This window comes from Notothenia rossii (genome assembly GCF_949606895.1).
Source record: "Notothenia rossii genome assembly, chromosome: 6".
Lineage (NCBI taxonomy): Eukaryota > Metazoa > Chordata > Actinopteri > Perciformes > Nototheniidae > Notothenia > Notothenia rossii.
In genome coordinates this window covers 88,003,177-88,022,309 of record NC_136909.1, presented here as the reverse complement: position 1 = coordinate 88,022,309, position 19,133 = coordinate 88,003,177, and the positions used below count along the sequence as shown (strand labels likewise).

Here is a 19,133-nt window from a genome sequence, read left to right as displayed (position 1 = left end):
GGCTGCTTTGTTTTCATGAATCAAATTAAACCACACTCACACTTCCTCAGACCGGGTCTCAACCATCGGACTCCAGCAGGCTCCATCCTGAAAGAAGGGGGGGGGGGGGGGGGGGGGGGGTCAGAGCAGCATGGAGACATGGACATTACATCACTCTCAAACTCAGAGCTTTGTTATTCTCCACAGATGAAGCTACATGTTCACGATATCATTTTAGATCAGTCGATAAATAAAGCTCATTAACTTCAATGATTATTTCTCAGAGAATAAGATGTAAGAGTTGATCAGTGTTCAGTTAGTGTTCCCTCAGCATCTGCTAGCAGCAGTCAATGAGTGTTTCTCTTACCTGGAATCTGAAGAGGAAAATCAATGAACTTTATTTAAAAGCATCTTTCATGCAACGCACTTTGGGTTTGCTTTGAGCAATGAAAGGTGCTTTGACCATACCATTTATTATTATTATTATTATGATGAATTCACAGGACATCTGATAGTTCATCATTGTGTTTAAAAGAGGGAGGGGCCATTTAGTGCTTTAAAAATAGGAGAAGCACTTCAGAATCAATTCAGATACAGGAGCCAGTGCAGATGGTGTCCATCAGGAGTGGGATGATCTCTGCTGTGTTTAGGTTGTTGGATGGATTTTGACTCTATTGCCAAAATGATAAAAGCAGTTTTTGGTCAGCAAATTAAAATGAGCATTAAAATGGAGATCAGAATCTAAAATGATAAAGATGTATTTCTTGTTGTCGTGTCTTCTCTGTAAACACAGAGCTGCTGCCTGAGTCTTATCCCGTGTCTTTAGTTCCCTTCAATGTTTTTGTCTTGGCATACACACAGTGGAGGAAATACGTATTTGATCCCTGCAGACTTTGTAAGTTCACCAACAAAGAAAGGACCAGTCTGTCATTTGAATGGTAGGTTTATATAAACAGTGAGAGAAAGAATATCAATAAGGAAATCCAGAAATGTACATTATATAAAAGATAAAAATGTATTTGCATTTAACTGAGTGAAATAAGTATTTGATCCCCTTGCAGAACATGTGTTAGGACTTGGTGGAGAAACCCTTGTTGGACACACAGAGGTCACACAGAGGTCAGACGCTTCTTGTAGTTGGTCTCCAGGTCTGTGCACATCTCAGGAAGGATGTTGGTCCACTCCTCTCTGAAGATCCAAATCCTTCAGGTGTTGAGGCTGATGCTTGGCATCTGGAAGCTTCAGCTCCCTCCACACATTTTCTATGGGATTAAGGTCCAGAGACTGGCTAGGACCCTCCATCACCTGAAGGTGCTTCTTCTTTAGCCTCTCCTGTGTTGCCTTGGCCGTATGTTCAGGGTCCTTGTCCTGCTGGAAGACCCCTCCATGACCCATGGTCAGTGTCCTGGCTGAGGGAAGGAGGCTATCGACCAAGATCTCACGGGACATGTCCCCGTCCATCCTCTCCTCGATGCAGGGAAGTCCTCCTGTCCCCTCAGCAGAGAAACAGCCCAAAGCAGAATGTCTCCACCTCCATGCCTGACGGATGGTGTTCTGGGGTTATAGTCAGCATCTCTCTTCCTCCAAACACGGCGTGTCGAGTTGAAGCCAAAGATCAACATTTTAGTCTCATCCGAGCTCATCCGCTTCTCCCAAGCCTTCTCTGAATCATTCAGATGTTCGTTGTCAAACTTCAGACGGCCTCTCGTGTTCTTCTTGAGCAGGGGCCCTTCAGGCACTGCAGGATTTGATCAACTATGGTGTAGTGTGTTACCAATAGGTTTCTTGGTGACTGTGGTCCCAGCTGCCTTGAGATCATTAACAAGTTCCTCCTGTGTAGTTCTTGGCTGATCCCTCACCTTTCTCATGATCATCAATACCCCACGGGGCCAGATCCTGTGTGGAGCCCAGACCGAGGGCCATTGATGCTCATTTTGTGTTTCTTCCATTTAGAAACACACACATTCTTCTTCTGAATAATGGCACCAAGAGTTGTCTCCTTCTCACCAAGCTGCTTTCCGGTGGTCTTGTAGCCGATCCCAGCCTGGTGCAGGTCTACAGTCTCACCCTGAGGTCCTTAGACAGCTCTACAGTCTCGCCCATGGTGGAGAGATTGGAATCTGATTGATTGATTCTGTGGACAGGTGTCTTTTATACAGGTAACAAGTTGATTAGGAGTACGTTTTTAAAGGAAGATGAATTATTTGTCTGTGGGAGCCAGAATCCTTGTTTGTTGCAAAGGGATCAAATACTTATTTCACTCAGTTAAATGGAAATACATTTTTATCTTTTATATAATGTCAATTTCTGGATTTTCTTTTTGATATTCTTACTCTCGATGTTTATATAAACCTACCATTACAATGATAGACTGTTAATGTATTGTGTGGGCAAACTTAAACAATCTGCAGGGGATCAAATACTTATTTCCTTCACTGTATATGTTTATAATACCTGAGAGTGTCCAGTCTCCAGAGAGGACCCTCCAGTCCAGCAGACAGCAGCTTCTCTCCTGAGTCTCCTGGATGATTGCAGCTCAGGTCCAGCTCTCTCAGATGGGAGGGGTTGGATCTCAGAGCTGAAGCCAGAGAAACACAGCCTTCCTCTGAGACCAGACAGCATGACAGCCTGAACACACACACACACACACACACACACACACACACACACACACACACACACACACACACACACACACACACACACACACACACACACACACACACACACACACACACACACACACACACACACACACACACACACACACACACAAACACAAGTTCGAACAAGAGTGAGTCAAAAAACAATAACAAATGTTATTGAAGCAGATGCAACAAAAGGTTATGAGTGTATCCATCATTAATGTACATCGCAATTTAACTGGCTATAAGTTGAACATGTTGATGAATCCTGACCTGAGAGTCTCCAGAGTACAGAGAGGACTCTCCAGTCCAGCAGACAGCAGCTTCACTCCTGAATCCTGCAGGTCGTTGTTACTCAGGTCCAGCTCTCTCAGACTAGAGGACTGGGAGCTGAGGACTGAGGACAGAGCTGCACAGCTTCTCTCTGACAGCTTACAGCCACTCAGTCTGAAGGGACAAACATTTAAATTAAAAGTTCAGCATTTACTCCTTTTTACAAATTAAAAAACAAAATATTAAGACCCTATAATCATAAATACGAGGAATCCTACATTATTTGAACTGATGGCAAAGATTTTGCAGACATGGTGGATTGAAAGCCAATGTTAAAAATGTGTCAAAAGTAGAAAGGGAGAAGAGTGTGTAGATTTGCACCTGAACACAACAGCAAAGAATCATTTAACGGGTTTAAAAATAGTTCCTTTACTATAGTAAGTTAAATACATCCAGAAAAGGAAGCTCAACATGTTGATGAATGCTGACCTGAGAGTCTCCAGAGCACAGTGAGGACTCTCCAGTCCAGCAGACAGCAGCTTCACTCCTGAATCCTGCAGGTCGTTGTTACTCAGGTCCAGCTCTCTCAGACTAGAGGACTGGGAGCTGAGGACTGAGGACAGAGCTGCACAGCTTCTCTCTGACAGCTTACAGCCACTCAGTCTGAAGAGACAACAAAATAAATGGAAGCAAATGTTTAAGTGGACTTTGTTTTTATATAACATGTTTTCCTGGGCAAAACGGAAAAACTGTAAAGTATATTATGTTACATATGGTCTGAACATTGACGATCACAACTGGGTTGAAAAATAACTTGAGTACAGTGAACTTAGAAAACTCATCCAGTAATCATACATGTTATTTCAGCTTAGGCTTTTACTGAAGCAACTAACAAACACTTCAATACAATGTCTAGAAAATAATTTGAGGTCAAGTATCTTTCCCAAGGACACTTTGACATGTTAACCTCAGGGAGAGGGGATCGAATCAATGACCCTCCCCTTGGTTATCGCCTATTTCCCTTCTGGGCAACAGCAGCCCAATATATCAATACATATTCAAAAGGGACCTCAACATATTGATGAACCCTGACCTGAGAGTCTCCAGAGCACAGTGAGGACTCTCCAGTCCAGAAGACAGCAGCTCCACTCCTGAATCCGGCAGGTCGTTGTTACTCAGGTCCAGATCTCTCAGACTAGAGGACTGGGAGCTGAGGACTGAGGACAGAGCTGCACAGATTCTCTCTGACAGCTTACAGCCACTCAGTCTGATAAAGAAAGTACAAATAATATTTTAAAAAGATGAGCATAATATTTACTTTACATTTCATTTAGCTGACGCTTTTATCCAAAGCGACTTACAATTACAGGGACATTCTCCCTGGAGAAACTGAGGACTAAGTGCCTTACTCAAGGGCACACTAGTGGTGGTGTTCCTGGCGGGAATTGAACTCACAACGTTCCAATCTTCATCCCACTTCACTATCCATTAGACCACCACTACTTCATGATATATGAATGTGTCTGTACTCACAGAGCCTTCCTGGAGGCTTTGACCACTGGCAGCAGCCTCAGAAGAGCCTCCTCTGAAGCAGAGTATTTCTTCAGGTCAAACACGTCCAGATCTTCTTCTGATGACAGTAAGATGAAGACCAGAGCTGACCACTGAGCAGGAGACAGATTATCTGAGGAGAGACTTCCTGAACTCAGGGACTGTTGGATCTGCTCCACCAGAGAACCATCATTCAGTTCATTCAGACAGTGGAACAGGTTGATGCTTCTCTCTGGAGACAGATCCTCATCCATCTTCTTCTTGATGTACTGGACTGTTTTCTTGTTGGTCTTTGAGCTACTTCCTGTTTCTGTCAGTAGACCACGTAGGAGTTTCTGATTGGTCTCCAGTGAAAGACCCAGGAGGAAGCGGAGGAACAAGTCCAGGTGTCCGTTTGGACTCTGTAAGGCCTGGTCCACAGCACTCTGGTAGAGATGTGATAGTTCAGGTTTGGGTCTGAAGACTTTAGGACGCATGGAGGTTGTTGGTTCTTCTGACAGCAGGTTGACACGAGAATTGATACATTTTCGATGGACATGAAGAGCAGCCAGAAACTCCTGAACGCTCAGATGGACGAAGCAGAACACCTTGTCCCTCTGGTACAGTCCTCTCTCCTCTCTAAAGACCTGTGTGAACACTCCTGAGTACACTGAGGCTGCTCTGATATCGATGCCACACTCTGTCAGGTCGGACTCATAGAAGATCAGGTTGCCTTTCTGCAGCTGCTCAAAAGCCAGTTTCCCCAGAGACTTCATCATCTTCCTGCTCTCTGGACTCCAGTGTGGATCTGTCTCAGCTCCTCCATCATACTTGATGTTCTTCACTTTGGACTGAACCACCAGGAAGTGGATGTACATCTCAGTCAGGGTCTTGGGCAGCTCTCCCCCCTCTCTGGTTTTCAACACCTCCTCCAGAACTGAAGCAGAGATCCAGCAGAAGACTGGGATGTGGCACATGATGTGGAGGCTTCGTGAGGTCTTGATGTGGGAGATGATGGTGCCGGCCTGCTCCTGATCTCTGAATCTCTTCCTGAAGTACTCCTCCTTCTGTGGGTCAGTGAACCCTCGGACCTCTGTCACCATGTCCACACACTCAGGAGGGATCTGATTGGCTGCTGCAGGTCGTGTGGTTATCCAGAGGCGAGCAGAGGGAAGCAGCTTCCCCCTGATGAGGTTTGTGAGCAGCACATCCACTGAGGTGGACTCTGTGACATCAGTCAGGATCTCAGTGTTGAGGAAGTCCAGAGGAAGTCGACACTCATCCAGACCGTCAAAGATGAACACAACCGGGAACTGATCAAACCTGCAGATTCCTGCGTCTCTGGTTTCAGAGAAGAAGTGATGAACAAGTTCCACCAAGCTGTACTTGTTCTCTCTCACCACATTCAGCTCTCTGAAGGTGAATGGAAATATGAACTGGATGTCCTGGTTGGCTTTGCCTTCAGCCCAGTCCAGAGTGAACTTCTGTGTTAAGACTGTTTTCCCAATGCCAGCCACGCCCTTTGTCAGCACTGCTCTGATTGGTGCATCTCTTCCAGGTGAGGCTTTAAAGAGGTCTTCTTGTCTGATGGTTGTTTCTGGTCTGTCTGGTTTTCTGGATGCTGTTTCAATCTGTCTGACCTCATGTTCCTTGTTGACCTCTGCAGACCCCCCCTCTGTGATGTAGAGCTCTGTGTAGATCTGGTTCAGAAGGGTTGGGTTTCCTGCTTTAGCAATGCCCTCAAACACACACTGGAACCTCTCCTGCAGGTTAGACTTAAGTTCACGCTGACACACTCCAGCAATTAGTCCTGAATGAACACACAACAAATCAGATCAATGAGTCAAATACATCTTTAAAGAATGAGGATCTGAATATACTTTGTTCCATCTCTTGAGACTTTAGTCAACATTTATCCAGCTTGTTAAATCTCTATAGAAACCCTCTTACTGCTCTGCAGACGGTCAGCCAGCTCCTCCTGCTCCATGCTCCTCAGGAAGTGCAGTGTGATGTTCAGAAAGGCCTCTCTGCTGCTCCTCCTCTGCTCTTCATCCTCACCGCCCAACACCTCCTCATCATCCCTCTGACTCTCTAAGCATTCTGGGTAATCTGAACTCAGAGCCTCCTGGATCTTCTTCAGCTCGTTCTTCACAAAAGTGATGATGTTGTCCTCCAGCAGCTGGAACAGAATACATGAACAACACAATCAAACTAAAGGCACCAAACATCAGATCCATGTTGGACAGACTGACCATCCACTGATCTACAAAGTGCATCATGGAGTTGACTGTGAGCAGAACAGATGTGAAGTAGCTGTAGTTCATGTACAGACCATAAATGTGGAGTCCAGCTGTGTCTGATGCTGCTGGGCAGACTGACCTCTGGGAACCTCTGAGCTCTGCTGGTCCTCTCTGTGAGGAATCATGAAGAAACAACTCACATTATCTCTGATATGCTTCAGTGGTGCTGGAAATGTGGATCAGGTGCATGTGTGAGCAACAGGAGAAAGGTTAGATCACTGGATTTGTCTGGGCCTCGCACGGAGTACCAACTTTAGCAGCTGTAGAAGTTATTGCCAATTTTTATTTTAAACTAAAACCTCAAAATAACATTTTATAGACACATGAATTGGTACAAAGGTTAAAGGGCAGTGATATCACTCATCCTTGACTATCAGCAACACTAAATACTAAGAAGTGCCACGCACCAAAATGAAAGTAATCAGTGACTGTAATCTTTGATTAAGGTTTAACAATTACATTTAATTTGATCAAGAGCTGTTTGATTGTTCAATAGAGCACCAGGTGAAGAGCAAAACACCACACAGCAATTACACATTTTAGAAATGAGAAGCAAAAACTGCTGCAAATACAGGGAAACATTGACCTCCGACTGACGAGGAGCAATGGGAAACACTCAGGTATGTATTCAAACAGAGCTGATCATAAGCTGGAGTAGACGTCCACACAGTTGAGTTTCCCTCCCTTTGGACGCAAGCTGCAGGATTACAAAACTCCAGCTTGACTTAAGAAGGAAAGAAATGTAACTCAGATGAGAAACACTGAAGGTAAACATGACCCTTATTTCTTTATTTAAAGAAACCTTCATCAGATTCAGAAACAGGTTTATTGCCAAGTTGGTGTTTATGGTGCTTAAAGCTTTCAAACCTGATACGCCTTATAAATGATCAAAGCTGCTTTTATTAGAAAGGAACCAGAGAAGTGTCTCACCAAGAAAATTCAACAGAGCCACACTTTCTTAGCTGGGTCAATACAACCTGAAAGCAGAGCAGCAGGTACCATGAAGGGGGTTATCAACTTTCAATCCCCACCTTTGACCAACAGAGTGTCGTCCATCTTTGAAGTAAATAGGTGTGTGCATAGACCAGTCACTCTTCATGGACACACAGCTGGGTTCAGGTTCCTCCAGCCTCCTCCTGAAACATGAGAAACAAACAGTTAGGAATCTGGACCGTCACAATGGTCCTAAATACTATTCATATTAGAATGTGTTTCATAAACAGGGGCCATGCTTGCTGGCTTCAGGCTGAACACACCTTGGTAGTCCCTCCCTCAGCTTCAATAAGAGGTCTCTGTTCTTCAGTAACAACAAGTTTTCTACTGCTGCTGATATAATGAAGTCACATGACGTCCACTTACTCTGTCTCTGAAGGGCGGCCTTTAAAATATATTGGTTTGGACATCGATCGATCACTCTTCATGGACAAACAGCTGGGTCCAGGTCGAGGTCCAGGTCGAGGTCCAGGTCCAGGTCCAGGTCCAGGTCCAGGTCCAGGTCCAGGTCCAGGTCCAGGTCCAGGTCCAGGTCCAGGTCCAGGTCCAGGTCTAGGTCCAGGTCCAGGTCCATGTCCAGGTCCATGCTGCTGCTCTGGGCTTCAACACAACACACACACAGAGTGTGAATAATGCCTGCTGAGCTCTGGAGGAGAGGACAGTCAGAGGTCTTCATCTCACCTCTGAGCTTTGGTGAGGCGTTCAGGGTCCCCACTCAGAGCGGGTTCAGTGTCCTCACAGGGATTCATAGAAGAGCTCACACCTTCACACACACACAACCACCTGCTGGAGAACCACACATTATCTCATCAGGACACAGAGCTCTCACACCTCCAAACTAAAACACTCATGAGACAGTTTCCATGTTGTCGGCTCTGTGAGCTGCAGCGTCTTAAAGACCCTCTCAATGCTCTGTGGTCTTCAGGACGGTTTGAAGACTTCAGGAATATCCTTCATGTGGATTATTCTTGGCCTTTCTGTGCAGATCACTTCTATTGGACGGACTCTGAAGAGCTCAGCAAGCCTTCAAATCTTCCTCTGTTTTAGAGGTTCATACATTTTAAACAGCCAACAGGAAACTCTGTTTGGAGTTCAGAGCAGAAGATTTGGAGGGTAAAAAATAAAGATGAAGAAAATAAATGTATTGATTTTTTTTTTTTAAACAAACAATAAATTGATGTTCTGTATTATTTTAGGTCCTTTAATAAAGGAACACACTAGTAGTTTGTGATTGGACAGAGAAGAGTCTGCTTATTGTCCTGAGTCAGTGGTGAGGACCAATCAGAGCAGAGGAAGCTCCACCAGATGGAGCTGATGCAGGATTTCACTGCTGCACCTTGACTCAGGTGTTGTACTTCAGTTCAGCTTTTAGGTACTTTAGTTCACTTCATTACCTGCTACTTTATTCTTCTACCATTCTACATCTTAGAAGCAAGTATTCTACTTTTTCTGCAGTACATTTAAGCATAGCCGTGGGAACATGTTTCAAATGGGGGGTGCTGTGGGGATGACACCAGGGCCGGTTTTGACCAATTTGCTGCCCTATTGGCAAGATTTTAGCTGGCAATGAAAAACCTCTACAAAAGACACTACAAACAGAGAAACATATTGACATGGTGGACAGCTTATATAAAAAGGCTTCAAATGTATACTATTTAGTATTGCATGAACATTGAACATGTTTTAACTGGGGGGTGGACTTCACATCCTCTAGGTGGGTCCGGGGGTGCCCCCCCGGGAAGATTTTTTTAAAAATGCTTCAATCTGGTGCACTTTGAGTGCCCAATTACTAGAGACTGATCTAGGGGATACAACTCTAAACACCCATATGAAAAAGATCGGTTTGCATTTTAATAATCAAATAAGTATGTGAACATAACCGATAACCTACCATAGCCAATAACAAATAAATGTAGGCTAACTTATTTTATTTTTGTGGTTCATTTATATCTCATCAGTTAACATTTATTTATTTATGCATATTTTTAAATCTCTCCAGTTTTAAACGATATTTTTGGTTTACTCTCCTATAGTATACATTGGAATGATTTCAAACCTGTTTTTATTTATCCTAATAATTATAAAGGAGTGCCTTGGAAATATGTTTTTACATAAATTGTGATCAAAACGTTTGAGACCCACTGTGATAATTTAGACTAAAGTGAACTATCTAAACACTCAGAGTCCTTTGCCTCACTGAGCCTCTCAGTCTGACAGGACAGAACTCTACCTCCACATTATTGTAGAAAGAGCTTCTTATATCCGTTAGCAGAAGCTAACAACATTCCCCGCCGGTACAGGTGCACCCCCTCTCTCTCTCTCTCTCTCTCTCTCACGCTGGCTGTGAGCTGCGGGCGCCTGATAAGCCAACATCCCCAACTTTCATCACTTAAAGCGCCCATCGTACGGGGCAAATGGAAAATGTAACCGGGGTGAAAAGGGTGTTATCTTTATTTAATTATGAATGTTGTTACGTCAAGGCTGAAAATTCATTTTATTTTATTTATTATATTTGTATTTAAAAATCACGAGGCACAATGTACTGTATATGACCTTTATTTAAAAAATAAAAAGCTCCTCCTTTACCAGCTGTTACATTAAAGTGAACAGACGGATTCATTAATTATTATCATTAAATAATGTGAAACATATTATCATGAACTGGTGCAGAATGAGTAGTTTTGTACTTTAAGTATATTTTGATGTTTAAACTTGTACTTTAGTGAAGTGTTGAATAGAGGACCTGAAACAGATTATTATCACTCTGTGGTTTCACTAATGTTTCTGAAACTAAAGATCTGAGTCCTTCGTCCTCCTCTGTGAGAAACCATAAACCAGCTGCAGTTCCTCAGAGTGACCACTGGAGGTCCTCCTCCTCCTCCTCCTCCTCCTCCTCCTCCTCCTCCTCCTCCTCCTCCTCCTCCTCCTCCTCCTCCAACACCTTTAGCTTTTATTTTTGGCCCAGATTTGAGCTTCCCGACTGAATTGAACACACCTTTTCTTTTCGTTTGTTGACGTGTTTGGACTTGAGTTATTTTTTTTTTCAGTGAAGACTAAGAAACAAAATGGCTTCCGTCCTGCTCAGCTGGTGTTTTACACAGAACACCTGAAGAGAAGACTACAACAGAGAAAGAGTCCCTCACAGTTTCATCAGAAACTAAACCTTAATGTGCTCTGTGAAAACAGAAAACTTAGAAATAAGTTAAAAGACTGTCAGCAAAAGTAGTTAAACAGTTCCCGTTGAATGACAGTTTATAGAATATATTCTAATGCCATCAGATACAGATATTGCCTGTAAGTACATGTTGTAACTTTACAGTCTAGTACAAGTACACTTCTTCATTATCAGGACACATGTAACAAGGTGAGAATACTGCATTAAGACGTTTGAGTTTCACTGTTTAGACTTTAGATCAGAGTTCCTGAGGGGGGGCCAGGAGGGCGTGTTGATCGACCAATGAAACGCAGCCAGAGTCTCTCAGGTGTTTCAGGAGCAAAGGCCCAGGTGAGCTCTCTGATGGCTGCTGGGTCCTAGTGCCCTACCGTTTCCTCCCCCTCCACATCAGTAGCCCTCCTGACAGACTGACCCCCATCAGCCTGAACTCCTCTTCCTCCTCACAGGGAACTCTTTAAACTAACCTGCACTCTCTCTCGGCTCGCACAGCTCGGAGGCCATCTTGTTTCCCAGCTTTAAACAATCACACGTTCATCAACTCAAGCGTTTCTGCGACCACAACAATCAACAACATCAACCAATCACAGCTCTACTTACTGAACTGTTAGCCGTGAGATTCATCAGTAGCAGCCTCGTCTGAGCTTCATCAACTTCAGGGTCCATCAGACGAAGTGAAGTGAAGGCGCTTCCTATCCTGTGTGTATGTGTGTGTGTGTGTGTGTGTGTGTGTGTGTGTGTGTGTGTGTGTGTGTGTGTGTGTGTGTGTGTGTGTGTGTGTGTCCTCACTTCACTTTTTACAGTTAGCAGTCAGACTGGTTGGACTGAGTCTCAGTTTGTGCTGCGTTCACAGGATCAAATGTTTTTGTGAATAGAATTATTGGGAAGGGATCTTTAACAGAGTTTCCTGTTACTCTAACCTGCAGTGCGTTTGATCAAAACAGGAAGTCATTACTTTTTTGCAATTTTGCAGAATAATGTCCGATTGAACTCTTTGCAGCCTCTGTTGTGTAGAGTTCTGCTTCCTGGACACAGCTTGAATAACTATATTCATTAAAACAACACAAAGTGATCTCTTCACTGCTCTTTGGTGATCTGGTTTTTCCTTTGTAGAGGAACCGCAGCTGTCAGATAAGTGTAGTCCAGTAAAAAGTACAATATGTACCTCTGAGATGAGTACAGGTATCTCACTCTCATTTCTGGTGTAACATCCTCTCGACCGCCCTTCCAACGTGTGTTATCTCCACCATCTCACCCACATTTCCGTTCCTATTGCCTCACACCAAAGTTCGCTTTGTCATGCTGGGGATTGTCAACTTTCGGACTCTTAGACATCCATTGACCCCTTGAGCCACGCCATCCGGACAGATTCCAGTCAAATTTTACCGGGTGGGGTTTTTCGTAAATTAGGGTGATGGAATGCTCCGGTTTTGGGACAAAATTAACATGGGATCACTCCGGTCATTGTACGTACTTCGTCTCACTGGAATATTAACGGTCAGATTGAATACAACATCGACCCCATTTCTCCGGTCAATGACGGGAGAGTTTTGAAAGTGACAAAACACTGTTCCACACATTTAAAAACACTTAAACAATTCAACAATGTTTACCCAGGATTCAGGCACCTTCCCTGGCTTGTAAAATACGGTGATGCGCCCTGGAGGTATCAGACTATTTAAAACATGTATACCCAGGATTCAATCACTTTTCCTGGCTTGTAAAGTGCTGTGGAGCAGCCTGTTCTCTGGGTAAACTCTCTTTGCATTGGAATCACTATTTCTGCTATCACTATCACCACTTTTCCCCGCCTTTCAAAGACTTATTCCTGGGTAGGAAAGCCATGTGCTGCATGGTGCTCTGTGGGTCTCTGTGAGTCTCAGACCCTGCTAACAGCAGAGACCCTGCTGCCAGTACTATGAACAGATTGATCAGTTTCTAACAATACTTTAGCCCACATCGGAGCCCTCCCAGATGGCAAAAAGTCATTGAATCAACATTGAGATATTGTCACGCTGAAGGCTGCAATCAACATTGATGTCGGACATTGAAAATAAATTAAAATCAACAAACAAAAAAAGAGCCCATTATTTATTCAGTTTCTTTATTCAGATTCAATGATATGAACATCTTGTAACATCTTTTGTCCACAAGCACGAAAAACATTCTCTCTTGAAGGTCCCATGTCATGCTTTCCTGGTTCTTACCCGTCCCCTTGTGTGTTATGAAGCTTTTTCTGCATGTTAACGGTCTGCAGAGTCACAAACCCTCAAAGTACACCCTGTAGGAGTAAAACTCTAACACAGAGAAGACCTGTCTATGCTGCCCCAGAACGCCTCGGTGGACATTTCTCTTTTTCCATTGTTTACTTCCTGAGTAAAGTGACGTAACGGATTTCCACACACACACACACAGCCTGGCTGTGAGAGTGTGTGTGCTCAGGCTGAGTTCCTCTGTGTCTCGCAGACCCCATGCCATCATCATTTTCTGTTTAAAGCAGCTTTGCTAGACGTTGATAACATGCATTCTTCACATGCTGAAGATATGGATTTGAAAAAATGCACGTTTTGCAACATAGCACACGTTAAGGACATTTATTGACATAATAAACATCTAGCAAAGCTGTTTTAAACAGAAAATGATGATGGCCTTTTTAACACAGATTCTGAGGATCGTTTCTGCTTCTGCTTTTATCCATCAGGTCAAAATAGGATTCACACACCTGACATCATTGTGATAAATTAGGCCTCAGCCTCTTCAGCACATCACAATCAAAGAATTTAAAAATAAACAAATATAACAATTACAATCCAGTGCCTCTTGTCAACTGGCAACTCACAATTCCACACATTTCAATTTCACAGGCAAATGGGACTTCATGCTTAAAATGACTGCATGTGCAAGCATGTACATACATTGAAGTTTTACCTGATCACTAACAATGAACTTGAACAGTAGAAATACTGGATATGCCCCTCTTTTGAACTGGCAACTTACACATCCACACATTCTTTGATTCCCTATTTCAGAAGAGAACTTATATGCTTAAAATGAAATGAATGCTGTGAGGTTTTACATGAGCACTAACCACAATGCACTAGAACAGGCGAAACATAGATTAAAGTCATATCTGGCTTCCCCATTAACATTCACAGCAAAAGCTTTGTTTTCCTAGACCTTATGCGCTGCGAGCATCGAGAGCCAAGCTCGTAAAAGATCGTCTGAATGGCTTCAAAGGTATACCTCATCTCCTTTGGATAATCCATGTTCATTGCATAAAGTAGGCCGAAGAGGAAAGGCAGTAGAGAGGTCTGGCAGGTCATGCAGTACAATGGTCCATTCCCACACAACAGCCACGTCTCGCACATTTGGCGATATGATCATCATCTTCAATGACGGTGAGGATGGCCACAGACACACCTCTCAGCAATCGTTCTTCATGGTCAGTGTCCTGAGGAAAAGTAAAATATGCATGAATGAGTGCTATGGAAAACTAAACGGCAAAATACATATCCACTGATTCTAGCTTTAGCACCAAGCTACTGAGTCTTAGCATTCAGCTTGTGGAAGTTATAATTGCAACTCAACAGCACGGCGGCTATCACCCACCAACCTTGTTGTGCCGAGTTCTATAAAGAAGTATTTTCTGATAAAGAACACCAGACAACAATGGCCAGCTGTATCGGGTTGGCTGTTGCTCAAACAGCGCTGATATTTATTTTTAATTTTGGGTGAACTCATCGCGCTCGGGTTCATGAGGTGAAAACATCTCTGGGCTCAAAATAAATCTTACACAAAGTGTATTATGCATAAATGATTAGCATAACCTATGAGGTCATAAAATGTTTAAGCTACATTAAGCAATATTACTTGTATTGTGTTAATAAGTTTATTTCCTACAGTTAGTATTACTTACCAAACACTCCAGAAGAAACTGTGTTGTGTCATCTCGGCAGGCCTCTCAGTGCTGCTGTCTTTCGGTGAGACACAATGTCGGATGTCTAAGGAGTACCCAGTGGAAACACACAAACATATCAATTAGTTTAGTGCCGTAGTGAATTTATACAAAATCCGACGTTCTGTATAGTAATGAGGAGGATAAAGAACAGCTCAGATCCCAGTAGCATGCTTCAGTAAAAGACTGGCAAAACAAAACAAAACAAAAACTGCAATCCTGCGGACAATTCTACTTTTACAAATTAAAAATACTGTTATAGTTCTCAAATTGCACCAACTAAGAACACCAAGCAATGACTTTTAACATCCATTTTTACTGAAGCCTTTCCATCAAAGCGTTTTCATTCCTACAAATGTTAGACGAAGGGCATTTCATATTTTCAAACAGGGGATAGGGCTTTGGTGGACCCGGCTCCGGCCATTCTCCCCTCAACTTTTGCATGCTCTTAGATTGAGGCACTTCACTCACTTTTTCATCAAGTTTTTCCAAGAGGTCTTCCATCTTCTGTCCAAAAGCTCCCTTCCTAGCCCGGTACAGTTTCAGCAGGCAAGGCGCATGTTTGTCAAAGGCCGCCCCGAAGGTCCCCAGGAGGTCTTTGCTGGTGATCCGGTGAAATTCTTCAGATATCTGAAAAACAAAATAATAAAACAATGTCATTTGATTGTAACCACAATGTCATGTTTTTTCTGTGCAGCAAATTCCTGGGTAGCTGTCTTGTTCAAAGTCTGCACCATCTTAAGGGGATAGATAGTTTGGATGTTTTGAATTAAAAACAAACTGGTATTACAATTTTGGGGACTGATTGGAAAGTGGGGCGTATTGTGTTGGAGGGGCCTGGAGTGGAGTGGTAGGGCAGGGTATAGTATAGTTTGCCAATTGACTGACATACACAGTCAGTGTGAATACAGGGCCAGTCCGCACCTTTTCCGTGACAAAGGCGACAATGTTTTAGAAGAGTCTCTTGATTGGAGCTTGCAAATCTGTAAAATCTGCACTGCATGTGATCCAGCCATGAAATACAAGAGAAACATATAGGACATTCAGTTCAGTCAGCACTCGCAGAGATATCATTTTTGAAACTTTTAATTTGTTAGTTTTCATCCTTCCTCATATACTTAGTCGGACTTAACAAAAAAACGATTTAAAACTCAGTTAATGGGGTTAATTTTTAAATTGCTTCAGTTTATCATCGTAACAGATCAAAACGTTTGGATTCATTTTACAATAAATTAATAAATGGTATTCTTCTACAAACAAAAAACAAAACAATGAACCCATTTAAACAAACCACTAATAGTGTATTAACTACGTTATTCAAAATTAACATTCACTTTAGATAATAACACCGGTATAATAAACGGAGCGCTCTCTTTTCCTCTCTCTCTCTCTCCCTCTCCTGACAGCCCGTCAGTATCTCATGCAGCTCGCTACTCCAGTAACGAGTGACCCGACAGTGAAGAATAAACAAATGTATAACTAGTTTAGCTAGTTCCAGAGGTAGATAAAATAGTTAAGTGTGTTTGGTCGAACTTGAAACGTGTGTTTTGCTCCGCTCACCGGTCCGTTACAGCGGCTGAGCTTCAGGTGATCACGGAGCTGCGTGACCTAAACAATAAGTGTTGCTTGGCAACGGGGTGTGGCTGCAAAGTATATATTTTTTCTCTCAAGTTTTAGATGTTTTTTTACCCTCAACCAAACAACAAGACCTGTAACACAACAATTTCAGAGTCACCGGCGGCCAGCTACCCCAATAAACAGACGTTACTAACCGCTTAACAACAATGCCCCCCATTCCATGTATAGTCACACATACACACAAGTTCTTTATAAAACGTACGAACACGGCCTCTCAGCGAAAATGTATAACACATACATTTCCGCCATGGTCTACATGCGCTTGTACGTCGCCGCCATGTTTCAACGGTTAACCGTATTCAACCCAACATCGGACAACGCTGCCGCTGGCCTGTAAAAATACATGTCAAGGCTAAGTTTCAACACAGCAGCAACGTTGTCATATCCCAATCAATGCTGTGTGTAAAGTTATAGCGTTATACGTCTAGCTCGGTTTACTATAACACCGGTCGTCTCACCATCAAAATGCATTATAAACGCCTTCAGGTGCTTGAACATAAATTTGACGCCATCTGTAGCTAAGCTAGCAAAGCTAACTGTGGTGGGTCAACCCAGTCTCATGGCATTTTGTGTTATAGTCACAAAATGTAATCCATTGATTCGTGTTCACCAACACAATTATCAAGTAAGGGTTACGATCCACCCGCTGTGAAATGAACTTAACTTCCATATTTGCCGTACACTTGTGTTTACGGAAGTTGAGATGTTTCTCGGTTCTGATTGGTTGTTCCTCGTCACATGACGAGCGGTGCGCTCTGCTGCAGTGCACGTCTCCATTGAAACCAATGGAAATGAGCTCCCAACGCTGATGTGCATGGCTCCGTACAAAGTTGTACTCATTGCATTAGTATAGGCAACTGTAGCTTTTTACATTGGAGGCGCCCATCTCGGCCGAGGTCGGTTCATATTAACCTAAAGGTACATAATTAAATGGTAAATGTCGCCTTTAAGGAGCAGAACATTTTTGTTTTATTTGTGTGTGAATAATGAAATAATTTCAAATCTGTTTTTCGGTGATAGGTAATTGGTGTGGAGAAGATTGACCTCAGCCTTGCTTTGAACATTGTTCCAAAGGCTCTGTAGTAAATGGTGAGTATTCAAATGTTTTCTGTGATTTACTTGACTAACTTAAACTTGATCTTTAACTAATTGAAAACTGATATTAGTCTGACAATTTCTGAATATTTATTCATAACATTTACATACTGCAAACATTGCAGGGATATACACATGTTCTGATTTATTAGGCAAAAGTGATTCAGAAAGTGAGAGGCAAAAGCCAAACATTCTGCGATCAAGCCTCCTTCACAAAGTGATCATGTTTTGTTTGTTTACATGGCTATAAGGGTGTTTCTTATATGTAGTCTTACATCAGTAATACTTATTTTAAGTTGCTTTGGAAAAAAACGTAACTAAATGAAATGTAATGTAGTCTAACCTGGTTGTTCGTACTTGATATAAAAAGTTATTCTCACTATAGAGCCAAAACAGGAGTGATGTGGTCCCTTCTCCGTGCTCTGGTCAATACATGTTGAATCAGCTGAAGCAACTTAACTGAGTTTTTGGTTCACCCTGATAATAAAGAGTTACAATAAGCTTGCCTTGAAGTAACAAATGCATGGACTAGTTTCTCTGCATCGTTTTGAGGCAAGCACACAACTACAATCATGACATCATTAGAAAATGAAATGATTTCATGATTTTTATGACTGTGATATTTTGTTTTCTTTGATAAATGCGGAGTTTAAGCGTATAACAACCCTGCCCCTCCAATCAAGGTTTCTCTCTCAGCTGGATGTGCTGTCTGACAAACTTCTGAAGGTTTATGAGAAGAGAGGAGGACAGATAGGCCAGCGTCTGAACTGTATTATGTCAAACATGACTCAAGTAAGAATTCATTTTAAGGAAATTATACATCGAGTCAATAGTGTACACATTTCATTGAGCAAAACAGATTCTTTATTTTCCTATTCCCCTTCACTTAGGTTGATGATGTCGATTTAGGCCGGGATTGTCTTCTCAAGGGGCTGTGTGTGTACCTCTGTGTGTGTACCTCTGTGTGTGTACCTCTGTGTGTGTACCTCTGTGTGTGTACCTCTGTGTGTGTACCTCTGTGTGTGTACCTCTGTGTGTGCACCTCTGTGTGTGTACCTCTGTGTTTGCACCTCTGTGTGTGTACCTCTGTGTGTGTACCTCTGTGTGTGTACCTCAATGAGAGAGTTTGTGGTCAGTAGAAGTAATATTTGACCTTTTGATTTTTTTGTTTGGCTTTAAAATATGTATTTATTGAAACACCACATAGTATACAGCCTAAAGTAAGTGAACATCCCTGTTTTTGGTTTAATAGCCTGACTACACTGAAAAGCTAGAGGCCTTTTAATTTAAAACGGATACAGGAAATGAAACATTCTTTATCAGGTCAGACAGGAGTATATCAGATAACAAGGAGGCTTAAAAGTACTGAAATCTGACCAAATGTACTTGTTAGACACAGGGACTTAGTAATGGGTATATATATGTATTGATTTGTTAGATCTCACTCTGTTCCTTTTGTGACTGTGCGCTCTGCAGGCAGAAGATGAAGACGTCATTCTGCGGTCCATTCAGGGGATTACGGTGGGACTTTATGTTGTCAAACACAATTCCAC

General features: G+C 42.7%; 2 protein-coding genes across 2 annotated transcripts in view; both read right to left on the bottom strand.

Annotated features, from left to right (window-relative positions):
* LOC307044219 (NLR family CARD domain-containing protein 3-like) overlaps window positions 1–19,133 on the bottom strand; it is a 104,208-nt gene that overhangs the window by 960 nt on the left and 84,115 nt on the right. The window contains exons 9-10 of the mRNA XM_079689301.1: window positions 2,434–2,607; window positions 41–87 (exon numbers count right to left, since the gene is read on the bottom strand). Coding sequence (XP_079545427.1) covers window positions 41–87; window positions 2,434–2,607 — 221 coding nt within the window. The remainder of the gene's footprint in view (window positions 1–40; window positions 88–2,433; window positions 2,608–19,133) is intronic.
* On the bottom strand, window positions 5,197–17,371 carry LOC307042886 (uncharacterized protein; the record flags this gene model as incomplete). Its single annotated transcript, XM_079687052.1, is given in 9 exon segments — window positions 5,197–5,503; window positions 5,506–6,237; window positions 6,486–6,606; window positions 6,760–6,838; window positions 7,759–7,863; window positions 8,402–8,483; window positions 14,259–14,343; window positions 15,319–15,477; window positions 17,357–17,371. Coding segments are annotated over 9 exon segments (1,575 nt in total). The 3' UTR covers window positions 5,197–5,306.